Source organism: Patagioenas fasciata, chromosome 39, assembly GCF_037038585.1.
Source record: "Patagioenas fasciata isolate bPatFas1 chromosome 39, bPatFas1.hap1, whole genome shotgun sequence".
Lineage (NCBI taxonomy): Eukaryota > Metazoa > Chordata > Aves > Columbiformes > Columbidae > Patagioenas > Patagioenas fasciata.
The window spans coordinates 1,523,617-1,534,818 of record NC_092558.1 but is presented as its reverse complement, the minus strand read 5'-3'; the positions used below and the strand labels follow the sequence as shown (position 1 = coordinate 1,534,818).

The 11,202-nt window shown below is 72.5% G+C and overlaps 1 protein-coding gene across 1 annotated transcript; it reads right to left on the bottom strand.

Moving 5' to 3' along the window:
- Positions 1-186: 186 nt before the first annotated feature.
- On the bottom strand, positions 187-9,650 carry LOC139826259 (uncharacterized; the record flags this gene model as incomplete). The annotated part of the gene is given in 13 exon segments (XM_071801459.1): positions 187-827; positions 1,091-1,822; positions 2,226-2,302; positions 2,614-2,668; positions 2,784-2,900; positions 3,516-3,708; positions 5,749-5,918; positions 6,495-6,518; positions 6,521-6,642; positions 8,185-8,362; positions 8,808-8,850; positions 8,852-9,133; positions 9,135-9,650. Coding segments are annotated over 13 exon segments (3,018 nt in total), but the record flags the coding sequence as incomplete, so codon positions are not given.
- Positions 9,651-11,202: the final 1,552 nt, after the last annotated feature.

The window sequence follows — 11,202 nt, the reverse complement described above, 5'->3', positions numbered from 1 at the left end:
CTGGGTCCCCCCCGAATTCCTGGGTCCCTCCCGAACTCCTGGGTCCCTCCCCGGACGCCTGGGTCCCCCCCGGACGCCTGGGTCCCCCCCGAACTCCTGGGTCCCTCCCGAACTCCTGGGTCCTTCCCGGACGCCTGGGTCCCTCCCGGACGCCTGGGTCCCCCCCAGGGGCGCAGGAGGCGGCTCTGGGGGGGGTCTCAAGTGTTTATTTGGCTCCATTTGCCCCTCCCCCCACGTGGCGGGGGAGGGGTCGCGAACCCCCCTCCAGTGTCTGATCAGCCCCCCCCCCCAAGGGGGCGGGACTTCCGGTTTGTCCCATCAGAGGGGCTTCCGCTTCCCCCCACCACAGGGGGCGGGACTTCCTGTTTTCCCCCCCATGGGGCAGTGCTTCCTGTTTCCGCCCAACGGGGGCGGGACTTCCCATTTCGCCCCATGGATGGGGGCGGGACCTCCTGTTCCCGCCATTAATGGAGGGCGGGGCTTCCTGGGTTCCCCTGCCAGAAGTGGGCGGGGCTTCCTGCCACGCCCTTCGCGCCCGCCTGTGAGGCACGTGACTGGGCGGGGCCTCCTGGTCGCCAGCTGTCCGTCACGCCGCAGAGGGGGCGGGGCGTTCCCTGCAGGGGGCGGGACTTCCTGCCCCGCCCACGGGTCGCGGCCGCTCATTGGCCGGCACGGGGGTCGCCGGGGGGTCGGAGGTCGCGGGGTCGCGCGGACACGAAGCTCCAGGGGTCGATGCGGGGGCGGTGGGGGGAGGGGCGGGGCCGCCCCGTGGGGCCGGGGGGGCCGGGGGGGCGGGGGGAGGGGGGGGGGACTGGGCAGGGCGGGGCCTGGGGGGGAGGGGAGGGGTCAGGAGGTCATGGGGACCCCCCAGCCCCACAACTGCCCCATAGCCCCCCCCAGCCCCACAACTGCCCCATAGCCCCCCCAGCCCCACAACTGCCCCATAGCCCCCCCCAGCCCCACAACTGCCCCATAGCCCCCCCCAGCCCCACAACTGCCCCATAGCCCCCCCAGCCCCACAACTGCCCCATAACCCCCCCAGGCCCATAACAGACCCACAACTGCCCCCCAGCCCCCCAGCCCCACTCACCCCACCCGGGGCTCTTGGGGATCCGGACTCGGTTTGGATCGGGGGACCCAGGCGTCCGGGCGCCCCCCAACTTGGGGGTCCCAGGGGACCCAGGCATCCGGGCGCCTCCTGGATCGGGGGACCCAGGCGTCCGGGCGCCCCCCAGCTTGGGGGTCCCAGGGGACCCAGGCGTCCGGGCGCCCCCCAGCTTGGGGGTCACGGGCAAACTCAACTTCAGGGTCCTGGGGCTCCAGGCGCCCCCTTGTTCCGGGGACCCAGGCGTCCGGGGACCTCCCAACTCAGGGGACCCAGGCGTCCGGGCGCCCCCTGGACTGAGGGACCCAGGCGTCCGGGCACCCCCTGGAATGGGGGACCCAGGCATCCGGGTGCCCCCTCGTTCAGGGGACCCAGGCGTCCGGGCACCCCCTGGAATGGGGGACCCAGGCATCCGGGCGCCCCCTGGTTCAGGGGACCCAGGCGTCCGGGCGCCCCCTGGACTGGGGGACCCAGGCGTCCGGGTGCCCCCCATCTCGGGTGTCCCGGGGCTCTCGGGGGTCCCGGGTGGGCTGAGCTGCGGGGACCCCGGGGCGCGGGGGGCGCGGGGGGAGGGGGGCGCGCTGCGGGGGGGGGTGGTGTCGCGCTGCCCCCCCAGCCCCAGCGACGCCAGCAGCGCCGACCCCCGCAGCAGCGCCCGGCGCAGCAGCCGAGGGGTCCCCCCCCGGGACCCCCCCCCGCGCGGCTCCTCGGCCTCACCTGGGGGGAGGGGCGGTCAGCGCACCCCCCCGAGACCCCCACGCGCACCCCGGGACCCCCCAGGGACCCCCACCCCGGGACCCCCCCAGGGACCCCAACCCAGGGACCCCCCCACCCCGGGACCCCCACCCTGTGACCCCCCATCCCAGGACCCTCCCGGGAACCCCAACCCCAGGGACCCCAACTCAGGGACCCCCCCACCCCAAGACCCTCAACCCCAGGACCCCCACCCTGGGAACCCCCACCCCAAGACCCCCAGGTGCACCCCGGGACCCCCCCCAGGGACCCCCACCTTTGGGACCCCAATCCATGGACCCCCCACCCTGGGACCCCAACCCAGGGCACCCCAACCTAGGGACCCCTACCCCGTGATTCCCCCAACCCCGGGACCCCCCAGACTCACCATTGGGGGTCGTGTCCCCCGGGCTCAGTTCCTCACTGTCGGGGGTCCGGGGGGGCTCGTCTGGGTGTGGGCGCCACCTGCGGGAGGACCCAGGCGTCCGGGGGGACCCAGGAGTTCGGGAGGGACCCAGGAGTTCGGAGGGACCCAGGAATTTGGGAGGGACCCAGGCATCTGGGGGGACCCAGGAGTTCAGGGGGACCCAGGAGTTCGGGAGGGACCCAGGAGTTTGGGGGGACCCAGGAATTTGGGAGGGACCCAGGAGTTCGGGAGGGACCCAGGCATGTGGGGGGACCCAGGCATCTGGGGGGACCCAGGAGTTCGGGAGGGACCCAGGAGTTCGGGAGGGACCCAGGAGTCCGAGCGGGGGGTCAGGACCCCCAGCCCCCACCTGCCGTTGTTGGCTCCGCCCCTTCCCCACGGCGGCTCCTCCTCCTCCGGCTCCACTGGGGGGGGGTGATGTCATTGTGATGTCATCGTGATGTCACACCCAACACTGTGTGACGTCATCACAAAACACCCCCCCCCCCCAAATGACGTCACCCCGATGACGTCACTCACGCTGGATGGCGCGCAGGCGGGGGAAGGGCGGGGACCCCCCCCCCGGCCCCTCCTGGGGGTCGCGGCTTTCGGGGTCCCCCCCCGGGGCCGCCTGAACCGTCAGGCGGTGCTTGAAGTCTGCGGGGGGAGGGGCGGTCAGGGGAGCCCCCACCCCCCCCGACACCCCAAAACCCCCCAGGGCCTCCCAGAGCCCCCAGACCCCCCCGACACCCCAGAGCCCCCCAAAACCCCAATACCCCCCACACCCCCCAGAGCCCCCAGACCCCCCCAACACCCCAGAGACCCACGAAACCCCAATACCCCCCACACCCCCCAGAGCCCCCCCGACACCCCAAAACCCCCAGGGCCTCCCAGAGCCCCCAGACCCCCCAACACCCCAGAGACCCACGAAACCCCAGAGCCCCCCCAAAACCCCAATACGTCCCAGACCCCCCCAGAGCCCCAGACCCCCCAAGAGCTCCCAGAGCCCCCCAGACCCCCCCTGACACCCCAAAACTCCCGAGGCCCCCCCAAGAGCCCCCAGAGCCCCCCAGACCCCTCAGATCCCCCGAGCCCCCCACACCCCCCCAGAGCTCTCCAGACCCCCCCAGACCCCCCACATTCTCTGGGTCCCCCCAAAGTCTCAAGCCCCCCAATCCTCCTCCCCCCCCAGCGCCCCCCGGCCCCCCCAGGGTCCCCCAACCCCCCCCCGAACCCACCGCACCCCCCCTTGCCCCCAATTCCCCCCCGTACCCCGGGGGGCCCCGATGCTCCCGGGGGGGCCCCTCCTGCGGAACTGGGGTCCCCGGCGGCGCCTGGGGGTCCCGGGGGGGGCGCGGGGGGGGCCGCGCAGCAGGAGGCTCAGCTCCCGCTCCAGCAGCTCCAGCTCCCGGCGCGCGACCGCGGCCTCGCGCTGCTGCAGGCGCTCGGAGCGCGTCACCAGCTCCTGGGGACACCGCGGACGTCGGGGCGAGGGGGCGAGGGGGCGAGGGGGACATTGGGGGTGATGGGGGCATTGGGGGCGATGGGGGCGATGGGGGCGATGGGGGCGATGGGGGCATTGGGGGCGATGGGGGCGATGGGGGTGATGGGGGTGATGGGGGCAATGGGGGCATTGGGGGTGATGGGGGTGATGGGGGCAATGGGGACATTGGGGGCGATGGGGGCATTGGGGGCGATGGGGGCATTGGGGGCGATGGGAGCGATGGGGACATTGGGGGCGATGGGGACAATGGGGGCGATGGGGACAATGGGAGTGATGAGGGCATTGGGGTCAATGAGGGCATTGGGGGTGATGGGGGCAATGGGGGCGATGGGGACATTGGGGGTGATGGGGGCGATGGGGGCGATGGGGGTGATGGGGGTGATGAGAGCAATGGGGACACTGGGGGCATTGGGGGCAATGGGGGCGATGGGAGCAATGGGGTCAATGGGGGCGATGGGGGCATTGGGGGTGATGGGGGCGATGGGGGCGATGGGGGCAATGGGGGCGATGGGGGCGATGGGGGCATTGGGGGTGATGGGGGCGATGGGAGCAATGGGGACATTGGGGGTGATGGGGGCGATGGGAGCGATGGGGGCGATGGGGACATTGGGGGCAATGGGGGCATTGGGGGCGATGGGGGAGATGGGGGCGATGGGGGCATTGGGGGTGATGGGGGCGATGGGGACATTTGGGGCGATGGGGGCAATGGGGACATTGGGGGCAATGGGGACAGTGGGGACATTGGGGGCGATGGGGACAGTGGGGGCAATGGGGACAGTGGGGACATTGGGGGTGATGGGGACAGTGGGGGCAATGGGGACATTGGGGGCAATGGGGACAGTGGGGACATTGGGGGCGATGGGGACAGTGGGGGCAATGGGGACAGTGGGGACAATGGGGGCGATGGGGACATGGGGGTCAATGGGGGCGTTGGGATCAGTGGGGGTGCTGGGATCAGTGGGGACAGTGGGGTCACAGGGGGCATTGGGACGTCGGGGGACACGGGGGGACACGAGGACTTGGGGACACGCGATGGCACGGGGACCTGGGGACGTGGGGACACGCGGGGACACCCCCCCACCACCCCGGGCCAGGATCGGGCCCACCCTGGGGGGACGCCCGGGGTGTCCCTGGGGGTGTCCCCAGGTGTCCCTGGGGGTGTCCCTGGGGGTGTCCCTGGGGGTGTCCCCGGTGTCCCCGGGGGTGTCCCTGGGGGTGTCCCTGGGGGTGTCCCTGGGGGTGTCCCCAAGTGTCCCTGGGGGTGTCCCTGGGGGTGTCCCTGGGGATGTCCCCAAGTGTCCCTGGGGGTGTCCCTGGGGGTGTCCCTGGGGGTGTCCCTGGGGGTGTCGCCAAGTGTCCCCAGGGGTGTCCCCGGGGGTGTCCCTGGGGGTGTCCCCAAGTGTCCCTGGGGGTGTCCCCGGGGGTGTCCCTGGGGGTGTCCCCAAGTGTCCCTGGGGGTGTCCCCGGGGGTGTCCCTGGGGCTGTCCCCAAGTGTCCCTGGGGGTGTCCCCGGGGGTGTCCCCGGGGGTGTCCGCAAGTGTCCCCGGGGGTGTCCCCAAGTGTCCCTGGGGGTGTCCCTGGGGGTGTCCCTGGGGGTGTCCCCAAGTGTCCCTGGGGGTGTCCCTGGGGGTGTCCCTGGGGGTGTCCCCAAGTGTCCCTGGGGGTGTCCCCGGGGGTGTCCCTGGGGCTGTCCCCAAGTGTCCCTGGGGGTGTCCCCGGGGGTGTCCCCGGTGTCCCCGGGGGTGTCCGCAAGTGTCCCCGGGGGTGTCCCTGGGGGTGTCCCTGGGGGTGTCCCCAAGTGTCCCCGGGGGTGTCCCCGGGGGTGTCCCTGGGGCTGTCCCCAAGTGTCCCTGGGGGTGTCCCTGGGGGTGTCCCTGGGGGTGTCCCCAAGTGTCCCCGGGGGTGTCCCCGGGGGTGTCCCTGGGGGTGTCCGTGGTGTCCCTGGGGGTGTCCCTGGGGGTGTCCCCGGTGTCCCGGGGGTGTCCGCGGGGTCCCGGTCACCTTGTCCCTGTCGCGCAGCTCCTGGAACAGCCCCTGCACCTCGCGGCGCCAGCTCAGCTGCCGGGACGGGAAGGACTCGGGGGGCCCCAGCCCCCCCGGCTGCAGCGCCCCCAGGCGCCGCTCGATGCTCGGGAACCCCGGCCGCCCGTGGGGGTCCTGCGCCCAGCACGCTGCGGGGACCCAGGCGTCCGGGGTCCCGCAGTGCCCCGGGGACCCAGGAGTGCCCAGGGGGACCCAGGAGTGCCCCGGGGGACCCAGGAGTGCCCCAGGGGACCCAGGAGTGCCCAGGGGGACCCAGGAATGCCCCAGGGGACCCAGGAATGCCCCACGGGGGACCCAGGTGTCCGGGGATCCCCCCACCCCCCAAAATAGGACCCTGGCATCTGGGCTCCTCTCACCTCTCCCCCCAACCCAGGAGTGCCCCAGGGGACCCAGGAATGCCCCGGGGACCCAGGAATGCCCCAGGGAACCCAGGAGTGCCCCAGGGGACCCAGCAGTGCACCGGGGGACCCAGGAATGCCCCACAGGGGACTCAGGTGTCCCGGCACCCCCCCACCCCCCAAAAAGGGACCCTGGCATCTGGGCTCCTCTCACCTCCCCCCCCAACCCAGGAGTGCCCCAGGGGACCCAGGAATGCCCCAGGGGACCCAGGAATGCCCCAAGGGACCCAGGAGTGCCCCAGGGGACCCAGGAGTGCCCCAGGCGTCCAGGCCCCCCAACCCAGGGCCCCGATGTGGCCCCCCCACCTGCCATGAGCCGCGCCAGCGGGGGGGGCAGCCCGAGGGGACGGGCAGGGTCAGCTTGTTCACGGCCACCCCGTAGGCCACGGCCAGCGGTTCGAGCCCCCGGTACGGAACCTCCCCGGTCAGCAGCTCCCACAGCAGCACCCCGAAGCTGCGGGGACCCAGGCGTCCGGCACCGACCCCCACGCGCCGGGACCCCCTAGGGACCCCACAGTGACCCCACAGTGACCCTACGGTGACCCCATAGTGACCCTAGAGTGACCCCAGAGTGACCCTAGAGTGACCCTAGAGTGACCCCATAGTGACCCCATAGCGACCCCATAGTGACCCTAGAGTGACCCTAGAGCGACCCCATAGTGACCCCATAGTGACCCCATAGTGACCCTAGAGTGACCCCATAATGACCCTAGAGTGACCCTAGAGCGACCCCATAGTGACCCCACAGTGACCCTATGGTGACCCCATAGTGACCCCATAGTGACCCTAGAGTGACCCCATAGTAACCCTACAGTGACCCCCTAGTGACCCTAGAGTGACCCCCATGAGCAGGGCCCCCCCCCCCATAGTGACCCCATAGTGACCCTAGAGTGACCCCATAGTGACCCCAGAGTGACCCCCACGCACAGGGACCCAGGCGTCCGGCGCTGAACCCCACGCGCTGGGACCCCCCATAGTGACCCTAGAGTGACCCACAGTGACCCCACAGTGACCCCACGGTAACTGACCCCATGGTGACCCCGTGACCCCGCGGTGACCCCGTGACCCCATGACCCCACCTCCACACGTCGCTGCTGTGGGAGAAGCGCGAGGCCCGGATGACCCCAGTGACCCCATGGTGACCCCGTGACCCTGCGGTGACCCTGTGACCCCGCGGTGACCCCGTGACCCCACCTCCACATGTCGCTGCCGCGGGAGAAGCGCGAGGCCCGGATGACCCCAGTGACCCCGCGGTGACCCCGTGACCCCGTGACCCCACCTCCACACGTCGCTGCCGCGGGAGAAGCGCGAGGCCCGGATGACCCCAGTGACCCCATGGTGCCTGACCCCATGGTGACCCCGTGGTGACCCCATGACCCTGTGACCCCACCTCCACACGTCGCTGCCGTGGGAGAAGCGCGAGGCCCGGATGACCCCAGTGACCCCACGGTGACCCCGTGACCCCGCGGTGACCCCGTGACCCCGTGACCCCACCTCCACACGTCGCTGCCGCGGGAGAAGCGCGAGGCCCGGATGACCCCAGTGACCCCATGGTGACCCCGCGGTGACCCCGTGACCCCGCGGTGACCCCGTGACCCCACCTCCACACGTCGCTGCCGCGGGAGAAGCGCGAGGCCCGGATGACCCCCAGTGACCCCATGGTGACCCCGCGGTGACCCCGTGACCCCGTGACCCCACCTCCACACGTCGCTGCCGCGGGAGAAGCGCGAGGCCCGGATGACCCCAGTGACCCCATGGTGCCTGACCCCGCGGTGACCCCGTGACCCCGCGGTGACCCCACCTCCACACGTCGCTGCCGCGGGAGAAGCGCGAGGCCCGGATGACCCCAGTGACCCCGCGGTGACCCCGCGGTGACCCCGTGACCCCGCGGTGACCCCACCTCCACACGTCGCTGCCGCGGGAGAAGCGCGAGGCCCGGATGACCCCAGTGACCCCATGGTGACCCCGCGGTGACCCCGTGACCCCGTGACCCCACCTCCACACGTCGCTGCCGCGGGAGAAGCGCGAGGCCCGGATGACCTCGGGCGCCATCCAGGGGTAGGTGCCCCCCCCGCTCATGCGGGTCGTTCGCTGCCACTCGCGCGCCAGCCCCAGGTCCGAGATCTTCAGCGTCACCCCCGTGACGTCACCGCGCAGCGGCCGCGAGAGCAGCACTGGGGGCGGGGCCGGGGGCGGGGTCATCGGGGGGGGCACCGGGGGCGGGGACACCCCCGGATGGGAACCCCCGGCTCCCCTCTCCACGTCCCCACCCCCTGGGTCCCCTCTCCGTGTCCCCACCCCCCCCGGTCCCCCCTCCATGCCCCCCCACGTCTGTCCCTGTCCCCCTTGTCCCCCCACTGTCCCCACCACGTGTGTCTCTCTCAATGCCCCTATGATCCCCAATGTACCCCAATGGCCCCCCCACATCCCCCCATGTCCCCATGTCCCCATACCCCCCCATGTCCCCCCGCCCCCCCTCACCGTTGCTGGACTTGAGGTCCCGGTGCAGCAGGGGGGCGCCGCCGTGCCCCCCCCCCGTGCAGGTACCGCATCCCCATATCCCCATGTCCCCATGTCCCCATGTCCCCCCACCCCCCCCATGCCCCCCAACCCCCTCACCGTTGCTGGACTTGAGGTCCCGGTGCAGCAGGGGGGCGCCGCCGTGCCCCCCCCCCGTGCAGGTACCGCATCCCCGCCGCCACCTGGCGCGCCCAGTCCAGCAGCAGCGCGGGGGGGCCCGGGGGCGCGCCGGCCGCCAGCACCCTGGACAGCGGCCCCCCCGCGGCCAGTTCCATGACGAGGCAGAGGCGGGGGGGGCCGGGGCACACCCCCCGCAGCGCCACCACGTTGGGGTGGCGCAGGCGCGCGTGCAGCGCCGCCTCGCGCCGCAGCGCCGCGTCCCCCCCCTCCCCCCCCCGCGACACCTTCACCGCCACCTCCCCCCCCCCGCCACGAGCCCCGGAACACGCGCCCGAACCCCCCCGCGCCGATCTGCTCGCGCAGGCGCAGCTCCGAGAAGCGCACGCGGGGGGGGGGGGCCGGGCGGCGGGGAGGGGGGAGGGGACGGGGGCGGGGACCCCCCCGGGGACCCCCCCGGGGAACCCCCTGGGGAACCCCCCGGTAATGGGGAGTGGGGGGAGGGGGGAGGGGACGGGGACCCCCCCGGGGACCCCCCCGGTAACGTGAAGGGGGGGGAGGGGGGAGCGGGACCCCCCCGGGGACCCCCCCGGTAACGTGAAGGGGGGGGAGGGGGAGCGCGACCCCCCCCGGGGGGAAGGGGGAGGGGAAGGGGAGGGGGAACGGGACTCCATGGGCGCTCCCCCTCCCCCCCAAGCGGTGCTGGGGGACCCTATGGATTCTATGGGTGCTGGGGGGGTCTGTGGGTCCCAGGGGGGTCCTGCAGGTGCTGGGGGGGCCTATAGGTCCCTGTGGGTCTCTATGGTCCCTATAGGTCCCCGGTGATCCCTATGGCTCCTATAGGTCCTCGTGGGTCTCCCTGGACCCTATAGGTCCCAGGGGATCCCTATGGCTCCTATAGGCCCCTGCGGGTCTCTATGGTCCCTATAGGTCCCCAGTGATCCCTATGGCTCCTATAAGTCCCGGGGGATCCCTATGGCTCCTATAGGCCCCTGCGGGTCTCCCTGGTCCCTATAGGTCCCAGGGGATGCCTATGGCTCCTATAGGCCCCTGCGGGTCTCCCTGGTCCCTATAGGTCCCAGGGGATGCCTATGGCTCCTATAGGTCCCCGTGGGTCTCCCTGGTCCCTATAGGTCCCCAGTGATCTCTATGGCTCCCATAGGCCCCCGTGGGTCTCCATGGTCCCTGGCAGTCCCTATAGCCCCTGTAGGTCCCAATGGCCCCTATAGCTCCCAGGGGGTCCCTGTGGCCCCTATAGGTCCCAGGGGGTCCCTATAGCTCCTGTAGGTCCCAATGGCTCCTATAGGCCCCCCGTGGGTCTCTCTGGTCCCTACAGGTCCCAGGGGGGCCCTATGGGCCCTATAGATTCCGATGGTCCCTATAGCTCCTGGGGGGGTCTCTCTGGTCTCTATAGCTCCCGGGGGGTCCCTATAGCCCCTATAGGTCCCGATGGCCCCTATAACTCCCGGGGGGTCCCTGATGCCTCTATAGGTCCCTGTGGGTCTCTCTGGTCCCTACAGGTCCCAGGGGGTCCCTATGGCCCCTATAGGCCCTGCGGGTCCCTACAGGTCCCAGGGGGTCCCTACAGGTCCCAGGGGGTCCCTATGGCCCCTATAGGCCCCGCAGGTCCCTATAGGTCTCAGGGGGTCCCTAGAGGTCCCAGGGGGTCCCTATGGCCCCTATAGGTCCCAGGGGGTCCCTATGGCCCCTATAGGTCTCAGGGGTTCCCTAAAGGTCCCAGGGGGTACCTATGGCCCCTATAGGTCTCAGGGGGTCCCTACAGGTCCCAGCGGGTCCCTATGGCCCCTATAGGTCCTGATGGTCCCTATAGCTCCCGGGGGGTCCCTAATGCCTCTATAGGTCCCAGCGGATCCCTATGGCCCCTATAGGTCTCAGGAGGTCCCTACAGGTCCCTATGGCCCCTCCAGGCCCCGCGGGTCCCTCCGCCCCCCCGGCCGCACCAGCCCCCCCGCGCCGTCCCCTCCCCCGGTCCCCCCGCCCCCCCCCGCGCGTCCCCGCCCCCGCGCGTCCCCGCCCCCGCGCGTCCCCGCCTGGTCCCGCCGGTGGCGCCGGTGCTGGGGGGGGAGAAGCGGCGGCTGCGGCGACCCCGGTGCTGGGGGGGGCCCGTGCGGCCCCGGGCGCGGCGGCGGGAGGGGGCGGGGCGGGCATTGTCACCGGGACAAAGGGACCGGACGGGGCGGGACCGGGGGGACCGGACGCGGGGGTGGGGGCCGCGCACACTCGGGACCGGACGCCCGGGGGGGGGAGGAGGGGGGGACACGAGGGGGGGCCGCGGGACACGGGTGGGAGCGGGGGGGGGGGGTGCAGCGCGGGGGTCACCGTGGGGTCACTGCTGGGGGGGGGGGGGGTGCGCGAT